The sequence below is a fragment of the Orcinus orca genome, chromosome 21, assembly GCF_937001465.1.
Source record: "Orcinus orca chromosome 21, mOrcOrc1.1, whole genome shotgun sequence".
NCBI lineage: Eukaryota > Metazoa > Chordata > Mammalia > Artiodactyla > Delphinidae > Orcinus > Orcinus orca.
Window position 1 is genome coordinate 19942699 of NC_064579.1, and position 14222 is coordinate 19956920.

Here is a 14222-nt window from a genome sequence, read left to right on the forward strand (position 1 = left end):
ACTTCTAGCCTCCAGAACTACGACACAATAAATATCTGTTGTTTAAGTCACCCAGTTGGCTGTTATGGCAGCCCTAGAAAACTGATCGAGCATTCCCCTCCCCAAATGGCGGGTGACAACATCCCTTAACCGACCTTGTAGGAGAGCAACTTCCCCCTGACACCTCACTGATACCGAACAATCAATTTTTGCCATGCTTTGCTAATTCTGAAGACAAATAAATGGCATCTCTTTTTAATGCACACTTCTTTGATTTCTGGGGTTTTATTTCCTTTTATTTAAAAATATCTAAAATGGATTCAAATGGATTGACACTATCAAATAACCATTTACATCTACTATATGATTTCAGTATAGTTTGATACAATGATAAAATACAAAAATAAAATGATTAAACAATATATTTAACTTAAAAATTTTAACTAATTCACTTAGTGACAATCTGCTGCAAAATTTTCATTCTCTAGAATTATCATATGTATTAAGTATAAAAGGAAAAAGCTAAACAGTTGGAAACTACAAACTTAAAAGCAAAGTTAATTTCGTACTTATAGTATGGGATATTAAGTCCCATATCCAAAAATCCAATTTGTCATATATTAAGGATTATGCTTTTGAAGTAAGTTCATTACTGACATTATTATTGGAACTGCACTATAATTTTACACAAAGTTCTAAAATAACATCACAGACTATAGGAGCATCTATCTTAGTAACATTTAAAAAAAATATACCTTGTAGGGTGGCAATATTGATTTAAAAATTGTTTCCTGAAACAATAATCAATGAGGCATATTTGTTGCCATTCTTTTGTTAATATGCTTATCCTGTTTGAGGATTATTTTCCATCTTCTTTCATTGACTCATTTCTTTCGGCCTTTGCATGAGTTAAGAGGTGCGCTTTCATGTTATTTGACTGAATAAACTTCTTGAGACAGCCTTCAAAGGGACATACAAAAGGTTTCTCCCCAGTGTGGATGCGCACATGTGTACGCAAATTGAAGGACAGGGAAAAACGTTTTCCGCACCCTTCAAAAGTACACGGAAATGGCTTCTCTCCAGTATGAACCAGAAAATGTCTTTTTAGTTTTGCGCTCTCCTTGAAGGCTTTCCCACATTCTGCACATACGTGATCTCGGGGACTATGAACTCGGAGATGCTTTCTCAGGGATGCTCTATTCTTGAACTCTCTTATGCATCCACTCTCAGGACAAACAATTTTTTCTGCAGCATCATATTCTTTATTTGTACTTGGCTTCATTTTAGTACATTCTGTGAGCTGTTTAGGATCTGAAAAGTCAATGCTGGGTATTTCTCCAGGAGGAAGCTTCTTGCCTTTCATGTACTCAGAAGACTCAAGAAGTGAATTCTCTCCACCAAACTGTTGAGGAAGTTCTTGTTTTGCCCCCTTTTTCATGTATTCCAAGGAACGTTCAAGAAGTGAGCTTGCCGTAAGAACCTGTTGAGAAAGCTCTTGTTCTGATCCTTGTTTCAGACAGTCAAAGGACTTAAGAAGTGAGTCCTCTTCCATGATAGGTTCAGAAAACTCACCTCTTATTATGCATTCTATGTAACAGTCAGAGAAGGAATCCTCTTCAACAACCCGAAAGCTAGTCTCATAGCACACTTCCTCATCACATAAGGTCCACGTCGTGTCAGGAGGTTTCTGTGGGGCTGGCGGTGACTTGTCCCCACTGACAGCTCTTCTGCCAAGGCCTTTCTGGCCAAGTGTCTTTTCCCTTTTCTTCAGTTTCTGGTCCATGTCGTTCTGCTAGCTCCCTCCGTGAAGGTTTGCACCAGAATAGATCAACCACTTCTGGGAAGGAGTGATCTACGTGAATTGTTTTCAGCAAGCACCTGTTTGAGATAGTGGTCATTAGGTAAAATATATTCCAATATTAGAGCCATTGTCAGAAAAGGACCTCAAAAAATATCCTAGAACTCACTTTCCAATAACAGAATCACTACATTTACATCTTTGACTAACTCTGCAAGAGAGTAAGAGAATTAGCTGTGACATATGTACGTAAGACATGGGTCATAAACATTTCTTTCCTGGGTATCCCCCGTAAGTTATCTGCCCTCCCTTATTGATCACCTAACGTTCATTGGGCACTCACTATGTGCTAGCCCTTTTCTAGGCTACTCATGGGTTGAGACACACCAGTGAATAGATATATTATACCCAAAATGTAATGTATGCCCCATGGGGTATACAAAATAAATAAGTAATGTACATTGTATGTTATAAGGCAAAGAGCACTACAGAATAAGCCAAGGGACCGGTAGAAAGCAGGGGCTTGCAATTTTAAATAGGGAGCTCCAGGTAAATCTTTTTCTTTCTTCCCCAGGTGAATCTTGACTGAGGTAGTGGCAGCTGACTAAAAACTTAAAGGAGGTGAGGGAGCAAGATATGCCTATTCTTATGTAACACTCCTGTGAAATTCAAATTAAATATTGCATTTAAAGTGCTTAGCACAGTTCATGGCATAGACCAAATGCTGACCACTCATGTGAGCTACTGTTAGTTTACCTTTGTATTCATTCTATAAGTAGATGTTGGATCCTGCTAAGTGCCAGGTACTGTTCTAGACCAAGGGCAGCAAACTTTTTCCGTAAAGAGCCTGATTTAAACTTTGTGGGCCCTAGGGCCTATGTCATAGCTATTCAATCTCACCGTAGCACAGAAGCAGCTACAGACAGTACACAGAGGATGGGCAGTGCACAGCAGAGACTGATTTGGTGGATGGCTGTAGTTTGCCCACCCTTGTTCTATAAGATGGGGATCCAGAGAATAAGCCATGTGAAATCTATGTATTGCCATCTCTTATAAGTGCAAGTCAAAATAAAGGCACAGGGGAATGAGTGGTTTTTGATCCTTTTCTTAAAAATCTAAAAGTAGTACTATGAAAGTTACAGCATGAATATATTATATTCTTTCTAAGAGTCCTTTGCTTAATGTTACCATTGTGTCTTATAAAAGATCTCTTAATTTTAGCATCCTGATGTCCTGCTGTAGGAACAAAAATTAAATGCTTTTAAAAAGGAGCAAATGTGAAAGTACTGGAATGAAAATCAATAGCTTGAAAATGTTTTTAAATAGCCACATTAAAAAATGCCACCTCAAAAAGTTTGTGCCATTCACTTCTGGTAAAATAATACATAGAATGAAAACAAAACATGCTTTTATACCTTCTTAAACACTCTATATACACATATACATATTTATATATGTAAATATATACTATATAAATTACAAATAAAATTAATTATATATTTACTTATATAAAATATATATGAATGTTATCTGACATTTAAAAACTGCTGAGAGATTTTAAAGTGTCTTCTCAAGCATTCAATATACATATTTACAAATAAATATATAATTAATATTTTCATTATATATATTTAAGTATAAATCAAATATTTATAAATTGCTCAGGGAAGAGGTTTAAATTTTTTCTTAAATATATGCATATATTATATAAATATATATTTCTATGTAATATACATACTCATGTTTAAGAAGACATTTAAACCTCTTCCCTTACCAATTGAAATGCATGTTTTGTTTTCATTGTATTTTTTTCTTTTGCCAAGAATAGCATGATTCTTTTGAGGAGGTTATTTTTAAATGTGGCTATCTAAAAATATTTTCAGGGACTTCCCTGGCAGTCCAGTGGTTAAGACTTCACCTTCCAATGCAGGGGGTGCAGGTTCAATCCCTGGTCGGGGAGCTGAGATCCCACATGCCTTGTGTCCAAAAAACCAAAACATAAAATGGAAGCAATATTGTAGCAAATTCAGTAAAGACTTTAAAGATGATCCACATCAAAAAAAATCTTAAAAAAAATATGTTCAAGCTGTTTATGTTATATTCCTAATATATAATGTTAGTGGTATATGTGTTATTATTTATTCTGTCCTTTATAAAGGTGAAATAAACCAGGGAGACTGTATCCAGCAATATTTGCCTAACAAAATCGTGCTATCATAGCTAAAAATAATTTTCATTTCACTTTGTATTAGTGCATATAGCAAGCACCTTTGGAGCAAAATCTCTAGATCTAAAGTTTAAGTAGGAAAGAACACAACAGTTCCCTCCCTCAATTAGTCCATTTAAAATAGCTACAACTGGTTTGATTCCAGCTTTTCTCTCCAAACTTATCTCTTGCCATCTCCAGTTCTCCTATTTCATCTCCAGCCATAATAAAGTCTCTTTCCAATAAAGTGCCATGCTCTTTCCTCTCTACCCTCATACTATACACCTGTAACTTACATAATATTGCTGTACATCAACTACATTTCAATTAAAAAAAAAAAACTAGGATAAATACCAAACTATACAATTAAAAAAAAAAACAAAAAAACTACCCACTCTCAATCCCCCTTACCTATGAGCATGTGCACAGATGGGGCATGCACAGGTTTACTTCCCACCTGCATTTCAGATCTGTGCCTAAATGCCACTTGCTCAGGCAAGCTTCCCTTGACTCTTAGTCTCAATTAGGTCTCCAAGCTAAACGCTCTCCTAGCTCCCTGTTTTACACTGACCACAGCCCTTTGGTTCTGATTATTTAAGCCCTGTCTTACCTACTAGACTGTAAGCTTTAAGAGAGCAAGGGCCTCTCCTGTCTTATTCACATGCCCCAGCACTTACTACATTTGTCTAATGAAATGAATTGATGAATATGCATTTAGTCATCAGACTGGTGATATCTGATTTAGCAATCTTATAAAATTAATTTACTAGAAATTTATTTGGGATGTTAGATATGCTTAAGGTAGAAGTTTCATAAAGTTGTCTATCAATGATGACAAGATGTTATCTAGAACAACATCTCCTATGAGATCAGGGTTGAGAGAAAGGTATTTTCTTTATGAATTTACCAGGGTCCAAGTACAGCCCTTACCTTTCTAAACTAGATTCTTATTTGTCAGATGTCTGAGCATTATGCCATGTCTCACACAATATGCAAGCCTGTGAGAACAATGTATAAATTGAAATGGTAACTTAATTTATTATGAGAATACTCCTGTTGATAAACTATATTCTCCTTTGGTAGAAATAACCACATGGAAAACGTAATGGTTAAACATAGTATAGGATGTTACATGAATTACTTAATGGCATGAGACTATATACTATATTCTATATTTCTCAAATTGTGATAGAAGTAGTTCCAAGGGTGCATCATTTACTTATTCAATCATTCAGTCATACAAATATTTAGTACCAAACTTTGTTCTAGGTGCTAACCCTTTTTAAAAATTCTTTTTAAATTAAAAAAAATTTTTTTTGTTTTAAATTTTCGGCCGTGCCGCCCGGCTTGCGGGATCTTGGTTCCCCCACCAGGGATGGAACCCGGGTCCACGGCAATGAAAGTCAGGAGTCCTAACCACTGGACCACGAGGGAGTTCCCACGGTGCTGACCACTTAGAGCAACGAAGAAGATAAAGTCCCTGGTTTTCATAGCATTTTTATCTGTGTGAGACAGAAATGTAAATAAAGTTTTTATAAAATGGTAAATAAAATAATTTCAGGTTGAGAAAAATGCTATGAAATGAAACCAATAAGAGGAAAAGTAGGGGGAGGCTATCTTTAAAAAGAATGTCTGTAAAGGCCTCCAAGGAAGCATTAGACCCAGCCTGAAAAAGAAGAAAAGTATTAGCCAGGTGAAAGAGGTGGAAGAAGAGTGTTCTTTCCAGGCTGCAGCAGAAAGCACAAAGGGATTAGCTTGCTGGACTGCAATGAAAGCCATGCTTATTACACAAAATGGCGGGCAAAGACCATAGAGGTCTGAGATAAGGTTGAGGACGGTGCAGGAGGGAGCCATTTGCATGTCATTCCCAAACCGATGGGGAACCATTAAGGGGTTTCTTTCAAACAAGGAAATTAGCACGCTGTGATTTAGGTTAAAAGACTACTCAAGCTGATTTGTGAAGAATGGATTAAGGGAGGCAAGAGTGAAAGAAAAAAATCCCTCAGGCTATTTAGTAATCTAGGAAAAGAATGTTGGTGGTTTGGAGCATGTGGTAGCAGCGGAGCTGAAATGGAGGGAGAGGGAAAATGGAGATAGAGCCTTCCAAACTTGCTGTCGGGTTGGATAAAGGGGGTAAGAGAAACAGGAAGCAAGAATGAGTGAGCGGTCCAATTTTTTGCTCAAGTAATTGGGTGGATGGTAGTGCCATTTGCAGAGATAATTGAAGAGGAAAGAAAGGAAAATAAGTTTACTCTTTATAATAAATAATTTAAACATTTTAACATAAAATAGACCTAGCCATTTCTTGCAATGAGATACAATATTTATACAAAATTTTTACAACACAATTTTATACAATTTTTTAGAACAAAATTTAAAAATGCAACTTCAAAGAAAATTCAATCAGTCATCTGCTTTCTTGAAAGTGTATTTACTTTCCTCCTTTACGTTTTGAAAGTTTGAGGTCAGTGGCCCAAATAGCTGTAGGTAAACGCCGTTTAAACACTAGAAGTCTACTGGCCAAGGTCCCCTCCCCACCTGGTTCCAGGATGATAAAACGCTTCCCATTTGTGCTTTTCAAAATCTTTTTGATTGGGATCCACGGTTAAAAATCCATCCTAAGTAGTGAACTCGGTACACACACCGTCTCCAATAGCTGAAAAAAGCAGTTCCATGGAACAAGACTTACCCATGCTACCGCGAAGCGCTCCGCTCTTCCAGTTCCTTTCAAAGGTAAGACGTAGAAGAAACTGCTACTTCTGCTCCCGACAGCTGTTGGAGTCAACCTTTCTTTGCGCTCCGCCGGTTGGACCCACCCTCCTTTTGATGGACACATTGTCATCAGGCTACACCTACTTTTCAACTCTGCCTTGATTAGTTGAATTTCCAAGGAAAGGCTCTACCAACCTTGTGAAGGTCGAGGGATCAAGCAGCGGTGGGCGTGGAGGTGGGTGTGGCTCAGCTCCTCGCCGGGTGGGGTTGGTCGCCGGACCTGCCAGCGCAAGGTCACGTTCAACCAAGAGCAGGCGGGCAGGGGCAAGTCCCCCCACACCCCCTACCCACCCCCTCCTCACCCCGCGCCGCAGTCATTGGGCCCCCCGCCACGTGAGAAAGCCTCTTTGAACCCCCATCGCCCAGTTTTAGCAAGAAGTAGGCACTCAGTAAATCTCTACTGAACAAATGAACGTAAGTATAATCAAATTTAAGCAGTTATATATCAATGGAAGAAAATCGATTTTGGTGGAGGCAGTTTTTACCCCCTGGAATGCACACCACGCCTTTCTCTGTGCCTTCTCTTCTCTTCCCCCAAACTTCCTCCCCATCTCACCCTACCCCCAGTCGCAGAGAAACTCCTATTACTGCTTTTTCTTTTTCAGCCATTATGTGACTGTTCGTGTCTCTAAAGGTAACAACTCACTTTGAAAGCACCAGTCAACGCTCACCATTGGCCATGGTCTAGTGAAGTTTAATAGTTTGTATAAGTACACAGACCATTAAAACAAAAACCAAATCAGCGTTTAAAAGCCTCTTAAATTTTCACTTGATGCTTGCCTGCAATTCACATATATATCTGGGAGCAGTTCTCAACTCTTTATTTTTTGGGGGGGGTGTTTATTTTCGAATAAATGTCAGTGAAAAAAATAAAAGATCGTTTCCAATAGGGGAAATATTAAATTTAAAAAAAATGTATTATTCCCTGATCTCCCCCAGTAGGCATACCAGGTCCCCGTCCATTTGTTATAGATGTTATATAAAACTTCCTTAGCTCCTTACCTTAAAATATTTTTATTTGCAGGTGAATTTCTGAAGGCAGGAGTTGTGAGAAACTACTTCTCTCTTGTTCTCTGTGATGCACTGCTATGGTCTCTAGAAACTGCACAGGCAAGTTATCAGAGCAGGTTTGAACCAGATGTGTGTGTGTGTGTGTGTGTGTGTATGTGTGTGTGTGATAAAAATGTTAATGTTTTGGGTTTCAAAAAGAAATACAACTTAAAGGAGCCAAAGAATCCTGAGAAGAGCATTCTTTCCAAATCTTTAAATGGCAGTGTCATTGGTCATTGGAAGTCCCTTTCCTCACTGGAGGCTCTCTCTATAAATCTATATAAAATGTCATCGTTATCACTTATATATGTAAATGATACATATAATGATATATACACAAAATATAAATAAACATCACTTATGTATATATGACATATTTATATATAGGATGACATATATATATATATATATAGAGAGAGAGAGAGAGAGAGAGAGAGAGAAATACACACATATAACTAAAGCCGAAGATCCTTTTTTTCATCTAACTCTTGCATCTTATTCACTAGACCACACAGTTTTGTTATCACCCCCGTAACTTTTGAGACAGTGCATACAATCAACAAGATTAATTCCCTTCCCCAATCTGGTCACTTGGTTTGTGTTAATGTAGCTCTGCTTGTAAACTGGAGACTACATGTTTAGAAAATCTAAATTTACATTTCACACTACACCTCTTACATAAATTTTTCTTCCTCCCATTTTGCTTTAGCTTTCCTTTCCATGGCCCTAGAGAAGTAAATCAAAAAGAAGGAATGCATCTGTTGTCATATGAACCCAGCTCAAGGGAAATTGAATTCCTCCAGAATGAGCTAGGGAACCAATTAAACCCTGAAACAAAAATGGGCTGCCTTTCGAAATTGATACAAAGAGGGTGGTTGGTAGAAACAAGCAGCTTTTTGGATTGCTAAAGTTTTAGTCATAGTAATTCTTCTAAGAATAACATTTTAGCTGGTTTTTAAAAAAATTTTAGTTTGACAATTTATTTCTGTGTTACCAACCAATATTTCCCTTAAAACGTCTTAGAATTCAAAAACTACAAATGTGCTCTAATTCACTCTACACATATTTAAGTTTCTCCCGCAGTCAAGCCGTTGTTCTGGATCCTTGGGATATGTATCCCAGGCCTTCTGGAATTTTCAGGCTGAAGTTGCAGGACCAGAACTAGGATGAGGCATGTAACTTACTGGTTTTCTGCAAAAATATTTGAGGGGTGTCCTAAAATTCAGTTAAGATTAATAATATTTTAATGCAATATTTAAGCAATAAAATTAGTGCAAAAATTCATGATGAACAAGATGTTAAAAATTTAAAGACAACGAAGTAATCACGCTTTGTAAATATCGAAATGCAGCTATTATTAGGACAATGAAGGGTAGGTACTGGGTGTTAAGAGAGCCCAGAATAGGAGACTGTGACGGAATCAGGAAGTTCAGGAAGATTTCCCTAGAGCTGCTGTGATCTGAAGGTGGTCAGCTGAGAGGGGACATCTTCCTGATAGTGGATGGAATACCTATGAAGGCAAGGGGAACAAGAGGGGATGTGCAGTGCCAGACCCCCAGCCCTTGTAGGTCATGGTAAGAAGTTAGATCTTCATGCCAAGAGCAATGGGAATGGAATATTTTAAGAACACATGTGTCATGTATAGTCGATGCATATTAACCTTAAACTTGTAAAACATTGTTTCATTGTTGGAGCTTCAGTCTATCTCTATTTGACTTAGCGAATTAAATGTTTTACATGCAATGTCTCATTTTATCTTGAAATCAGATTTACAAAATGATTATATTACTATTGTTATTATCATCGTTTTATTAGTATTTTAACATGAGAATTCTGAGGCACAAAGAAAGTTTACACACTGGTAAGTGCTAAACTCAGATTAGAACTTGAGTGTGCTTAATTCATTGAGATATAGCATTTTATATTATGGTATTTTACAAACTCCATGGGTATAGTTTTCATAAAAAGCCTACTGCATTATTATTTTCTGTAATTTATAATGCCTTTTTACATACTTATTTGATCTTGATAGAAAGCTTATGAGTTGTTATTACCTATTTTATGGATAAGGAAATGGGAAGTCAGTAATGACAAATGCCTTATTCAAAGCCACAGAGGTATTAGTTTATGGGCCAGAGTTTACAACCTAAGTCTTGCTATCTTGACACAAAGTTTAAAGGCAAAGTTAATTTTCCAAGTTCAGTCAGTTGTTTAAAGAGCTTTTGAAATGTAGTTTTAGAGTTTCCATTCAGAAAAAGCCAGGCAATAATAAATGTTTCTGCTTGGAATTTGATGTCTTAGTAGAATAAGATTTTTATGAGGGTATATTCAGGTACATTTTGACTGCATTTTTAAAAAAACTGAGATGTAATTAACATATAACATATGTGTTGCAAGTACACAACATAATGATTTGATATATGTGTGTATTGCAAAATGAGCAATGCAATAAGTCTGGTTAAATCCATCTAGTTAACTTTTATGTGTACAAAGTTACAAATTTTTTTTCTTGTGATGCGAACTTTTAAGATCTATTCTCTTAGCAACTTTCAAATACACGTACAGCACAGTATTATTAACTATAGTCACCATTACATCCTCAGGACTTGTTTTATAACTAGAAGTTTGTACCATTTGACCACCTTTACCAGGCTGGAGGTGGGGGATGAGTAGGCATGGGGGCGCATAAAATGGGAGAAGATGGGCTCTGCATTAAAACAAAATCTAAATGGAAGCTGTCTGGTACTTCACACTGAGCAGAATGAGACTTGTATCCAAATCTCGTATATTTTCAACAGTCTTTATGCTCTTTAGATGAAAGCTATAACCACATAAACATTGTCATGTTTCATTTTCTTTGTGAGAATTTAGCAGTGAGCCTCACTGCAGGAGCTAAAGACTATTTTTTAGACCACAGATTCTCCCTGGACTTTGACAATGATCCGTGAATGTTATTATTTGGCAGTTTCATAAGATCCTTTCTTCCTCTTAAGAATGGACTATCCACATAATTCCCTTCCTATTAAGGGACCTATTAAAATTGGGCTCACCTGGAGAAAATTTCAGAGCTTGATCTAACTTACTTTAGGTAATTTCTCATTTTTCCATAAAAATTTATGAGTCAACCTCAGATGTGTTTTTTTTTAACTTTTTTTTTTTTTTTTGGCTGTGGGTCTTTGTTGCTGCTCATGGGCTTTCTCTAGTTGTGGCGAGCGGGGACTACTCTTCGTTGCGGTGCGCGGGCTGCTCATTGTGATGGCTTCTCTCTTTTTTTTTAAAAGGGTAGAATAAATTTTTATTATACATCATTTTTATTTTTAAAAAAACTTTACCTTCATAGAATACATTTTCACATTAGAGATTCCCACAGTGGGAAAACAACAACTTATTACTTATAATTTTATATTTGTGGACAGATTATTTTAGGACAAGTAAAATAAACACATTTGAGGATTAAGTCTCCATTTAGAACCAGTAACAATTTGAAACATCTATAAAGGGACCTCTTCCCTCCATGAAACTTATCTATATTCAGAAACTCTCCAGGCTCTTCTTCCTAGGATTTAGAAATCAGTAATGTGAAATATCAGCATTTATAATTTTCAAATCTCCCTAGGACACGTAACCATCAGTAACTGGTATCGACTGAACGGTGGGGGAGGGGATGTTTACAAAAACAAAACACTGCCTAATTTTCTGCAAAGTCTTTACTTATGAATTAACAGTCGTTCCCTTTCTCCATCTTTCTAGGACAAATATAGAAGTGTGATCAAATATTGAGAGTAATAAAGCTGATTTCCCTTTAAAAGTCTGATAAATTAACAGACAAAGGCTCATATATAATGTTTAGTTATACTGTGAGTCTTCTGAGAAGCTGTGAGACACCGCATTAACTCTCCAGAATACAAAGCTCAGTCTCACAATTTCTTGGATACAATTTCTCTCAAATCTTTCTTCAAAGATTAAACTCTAAAAATAACCGGCTGATTAGGAGAAGAGGTTTATCAGCGGGACTAATCTGTTACTTCCTTCTTATTGTGAGTTGAAATGGCATGACAGAGCAGAGGCAAGGAGGTGTACAATCAATTCTTTTTTTTTTTAAAGATTCAGGATTACTTCTTTATTTTTATTTTATTTATTTATTTTTGGCTGCATTGTGTCTTCGTTGCTGTGCACAGGTTTTCTCTAGTTGCGGCGAGCGGGGGCTACTCTTCGTTGCAGTGCGTAGGCCTTTCACTGCGGTGGCTTCTCTTGTTGCAGAGCACGGGATCTAGGTCCGCAGGCTTCAGTAGTTGTGGCTCGCGGGCTCTAGAGCGCAGGGTCAGTAGTTGGGGCGAACGGGCTTGGTTGCTCCGCGGCCTGTGGGATCTTCCCGGGCCAGGGCTTGAACCTGTGTCCCCTGCGTTGGCAGGCGGATTCTTAACTACTGCGCCACCAGGGAAGCCCAATGTACAATCACTTCTCAAGGTGTTAAGTCTAAAGGGTCAGAGCTTCCACAGCATAGCCACAGCTTTGCAGATGCCCACATCATGATAGTTGAAATAACAAAGCCCAACAAAGGTGAACGCCAAGAGCACCAAAAAGCCTGCCTTGGCAGCTTTCTGCAATGCAGCCCCTTGAACATAGTCAGTAACAACTTGTCCAACGCCCCAGTGACTATGAAGAGTGAGGGCTGCAGCCAGAGAGTAGTCCACCGCAGAGCAAGGATTCAAATAAGCAGCTGGAATTAGGCCCAGGAGCAAAACACTGACAACCCTCTCACCAGTCCAGTGGAGAGATGCAGCCTTGGAACCAGAATGGTGGCTGGGTGACAGGTGAATGTGCTGTATTCCACAGCATCCTGGGGTTGATCAGTCCTGGAGAAATGCTGAGACATGAGCTGGTCTGACCACTGGGGTTCGGAGGAAGAGAGCTCGCTGACCTCTGGCACCGCAGAGGACACTCAGCCTCCAGAGAGTCGCCATGTCGCTCGGAAAGGCCTGTGGTGGCTTCTCTTGTTGTGGCTCACGGGCTCTAGGTGCACAAGCTTCAGTAGTTGAGGTGCACAGGCTCAGTAGTTGTGGCTCACGGGCTCTAGAGCACAGGCTCAGTAGTTGTAGTGCACAGGCTTAGTTGCTCCGCGGCATGTGGGATCTTCCCGGACCAGGGATCCAACCCGTGTCCTCTGCATAGACAGGTGGATTCTTAAACAGTGCGCCACCAGGGAAGCCCTAAACTTTATTGTTTTGAGATATTTGGGGGTTTATGGAAGAGCTGCAAAGACAATACAGGGAGTTCTCATATTTCTCTTCACCATCTTCCCTTAATGTTAATATCTTACATGACCAGTGTACATTTAGCAAGATGAAGAAATCAACATTGGTACAATACTATTAACTAAACTCCAGATTTTATTTGGACTTTGCCAGTTTTTCCAATAATCTCCTTTTAAAAAAAATCTGTTCTAGGATCCAATCCAGATTCCATTTTGTATTTAGAAGATAGTTAATGCACAGACATGAGCTCCACAATCTAACCCCAGTTCTAGCCCAGAAAATGTAATTTTTGTCTTGGAATATCCTAACATCACCCCTCCCATAAAATTCACCCCGAGCTTGATTCCAAGCTTATACCTCTCTTAAGACTCAAATCAAGAATCACCACCTCTCAGGAAACCTTTCTTTTGGAAACTCAATGCCATCTCTCTCTATATAGAGTTACTTGGCTTTTAGGAATATATTCTATATGATCAGCCATTTAACATTACCTTTAGAGATTTTTTTGTATGTGTAATGTGGTAAGTAGAAAGCCAATAAAATGCATATCTGTACAGGAGAAGATCATTGTGGCACATTGGATGCTCCAGGCTTTTTAAGGTCTATATATACTCTAAATAGGAATATGGTAGGACAATTTGGTTACGAAACTGTTTTGTATTATTTTTGAAGTGGTGAGAATAAATAATGAATGTCAGCCTGTAAGTATTACTGGTTCTGCCTTATTTGGGCAAAAAAAAAAAAAAAAAGAAATGTATTAAAACATAATTGTGGACTACACAGTCATAAATAATCATTTTTGTTTTTGTTTGTTTTTTTGGAATTTTTAAGATCTAAATTCATGTTGTTCAAACTATGACTTGGAATCACTGGGTGAGTATTTTGTCATTGCCAAAAAAGTTTGAAAACTGCAGCTCTAAATAATTTGTTTACATATATGGTTAGAAGTGTATCAAAATGGGTAAATATGTAAACATCAGTGCTTCAAACAATCTTTGCTTTATTTATTTATTTATTGAAGTAGAGTTGATTTGCAGTGCTGTGCCAATCTCTGCTTTTACTCATAGAGACATTCTTTTTCATATTCTTTTCCATCATGGTTTATCACAGGAGATTGGATATAGTTCCCTGTGCTATATAATAGCACCTTGTTTATCCATTC

General features: G+C 37.8%; 2 protein-coding genes across 2 annotated transcripts; both read right to left on the reverse strand.

Moving 5' to 3' along the window:
- Nucleotides 1-838: 838 nt before the first annotated feature.
- Nucleotides 839-1762, reverse strand: ZFP42 (ZFP42 zinc finger protein). The gene has a single exon (XM_004277198.3). It carries the CDS (start codon nucleotides 1760-1762, stop codon nucleotides 839-841), a length of 924 nt encoding a protein of 307 aa, XP_004277246.1.
- A 10497-nt stretch (nucleotides 1763-12259) lies between these two features.
- LOC101277363 (succinate dehydrogenase [ubiquinone] cytochrome b small subunit, mitochondrial-like) lies at nucleotides 12260-12778 on the reverse strand. Its single transcript, XM_033400581.2, is given in 1 exon segment — nucleotides 12260-12778. A coding segment is annotated over 1 exon segment (480 nt). The 5' UTR covers nucleotides 12770-12778; the 3' UTR covers nucleotides 12260-12289.
- Nucleotides 12779-14222: the final 1444 nt, after the last annotated feature.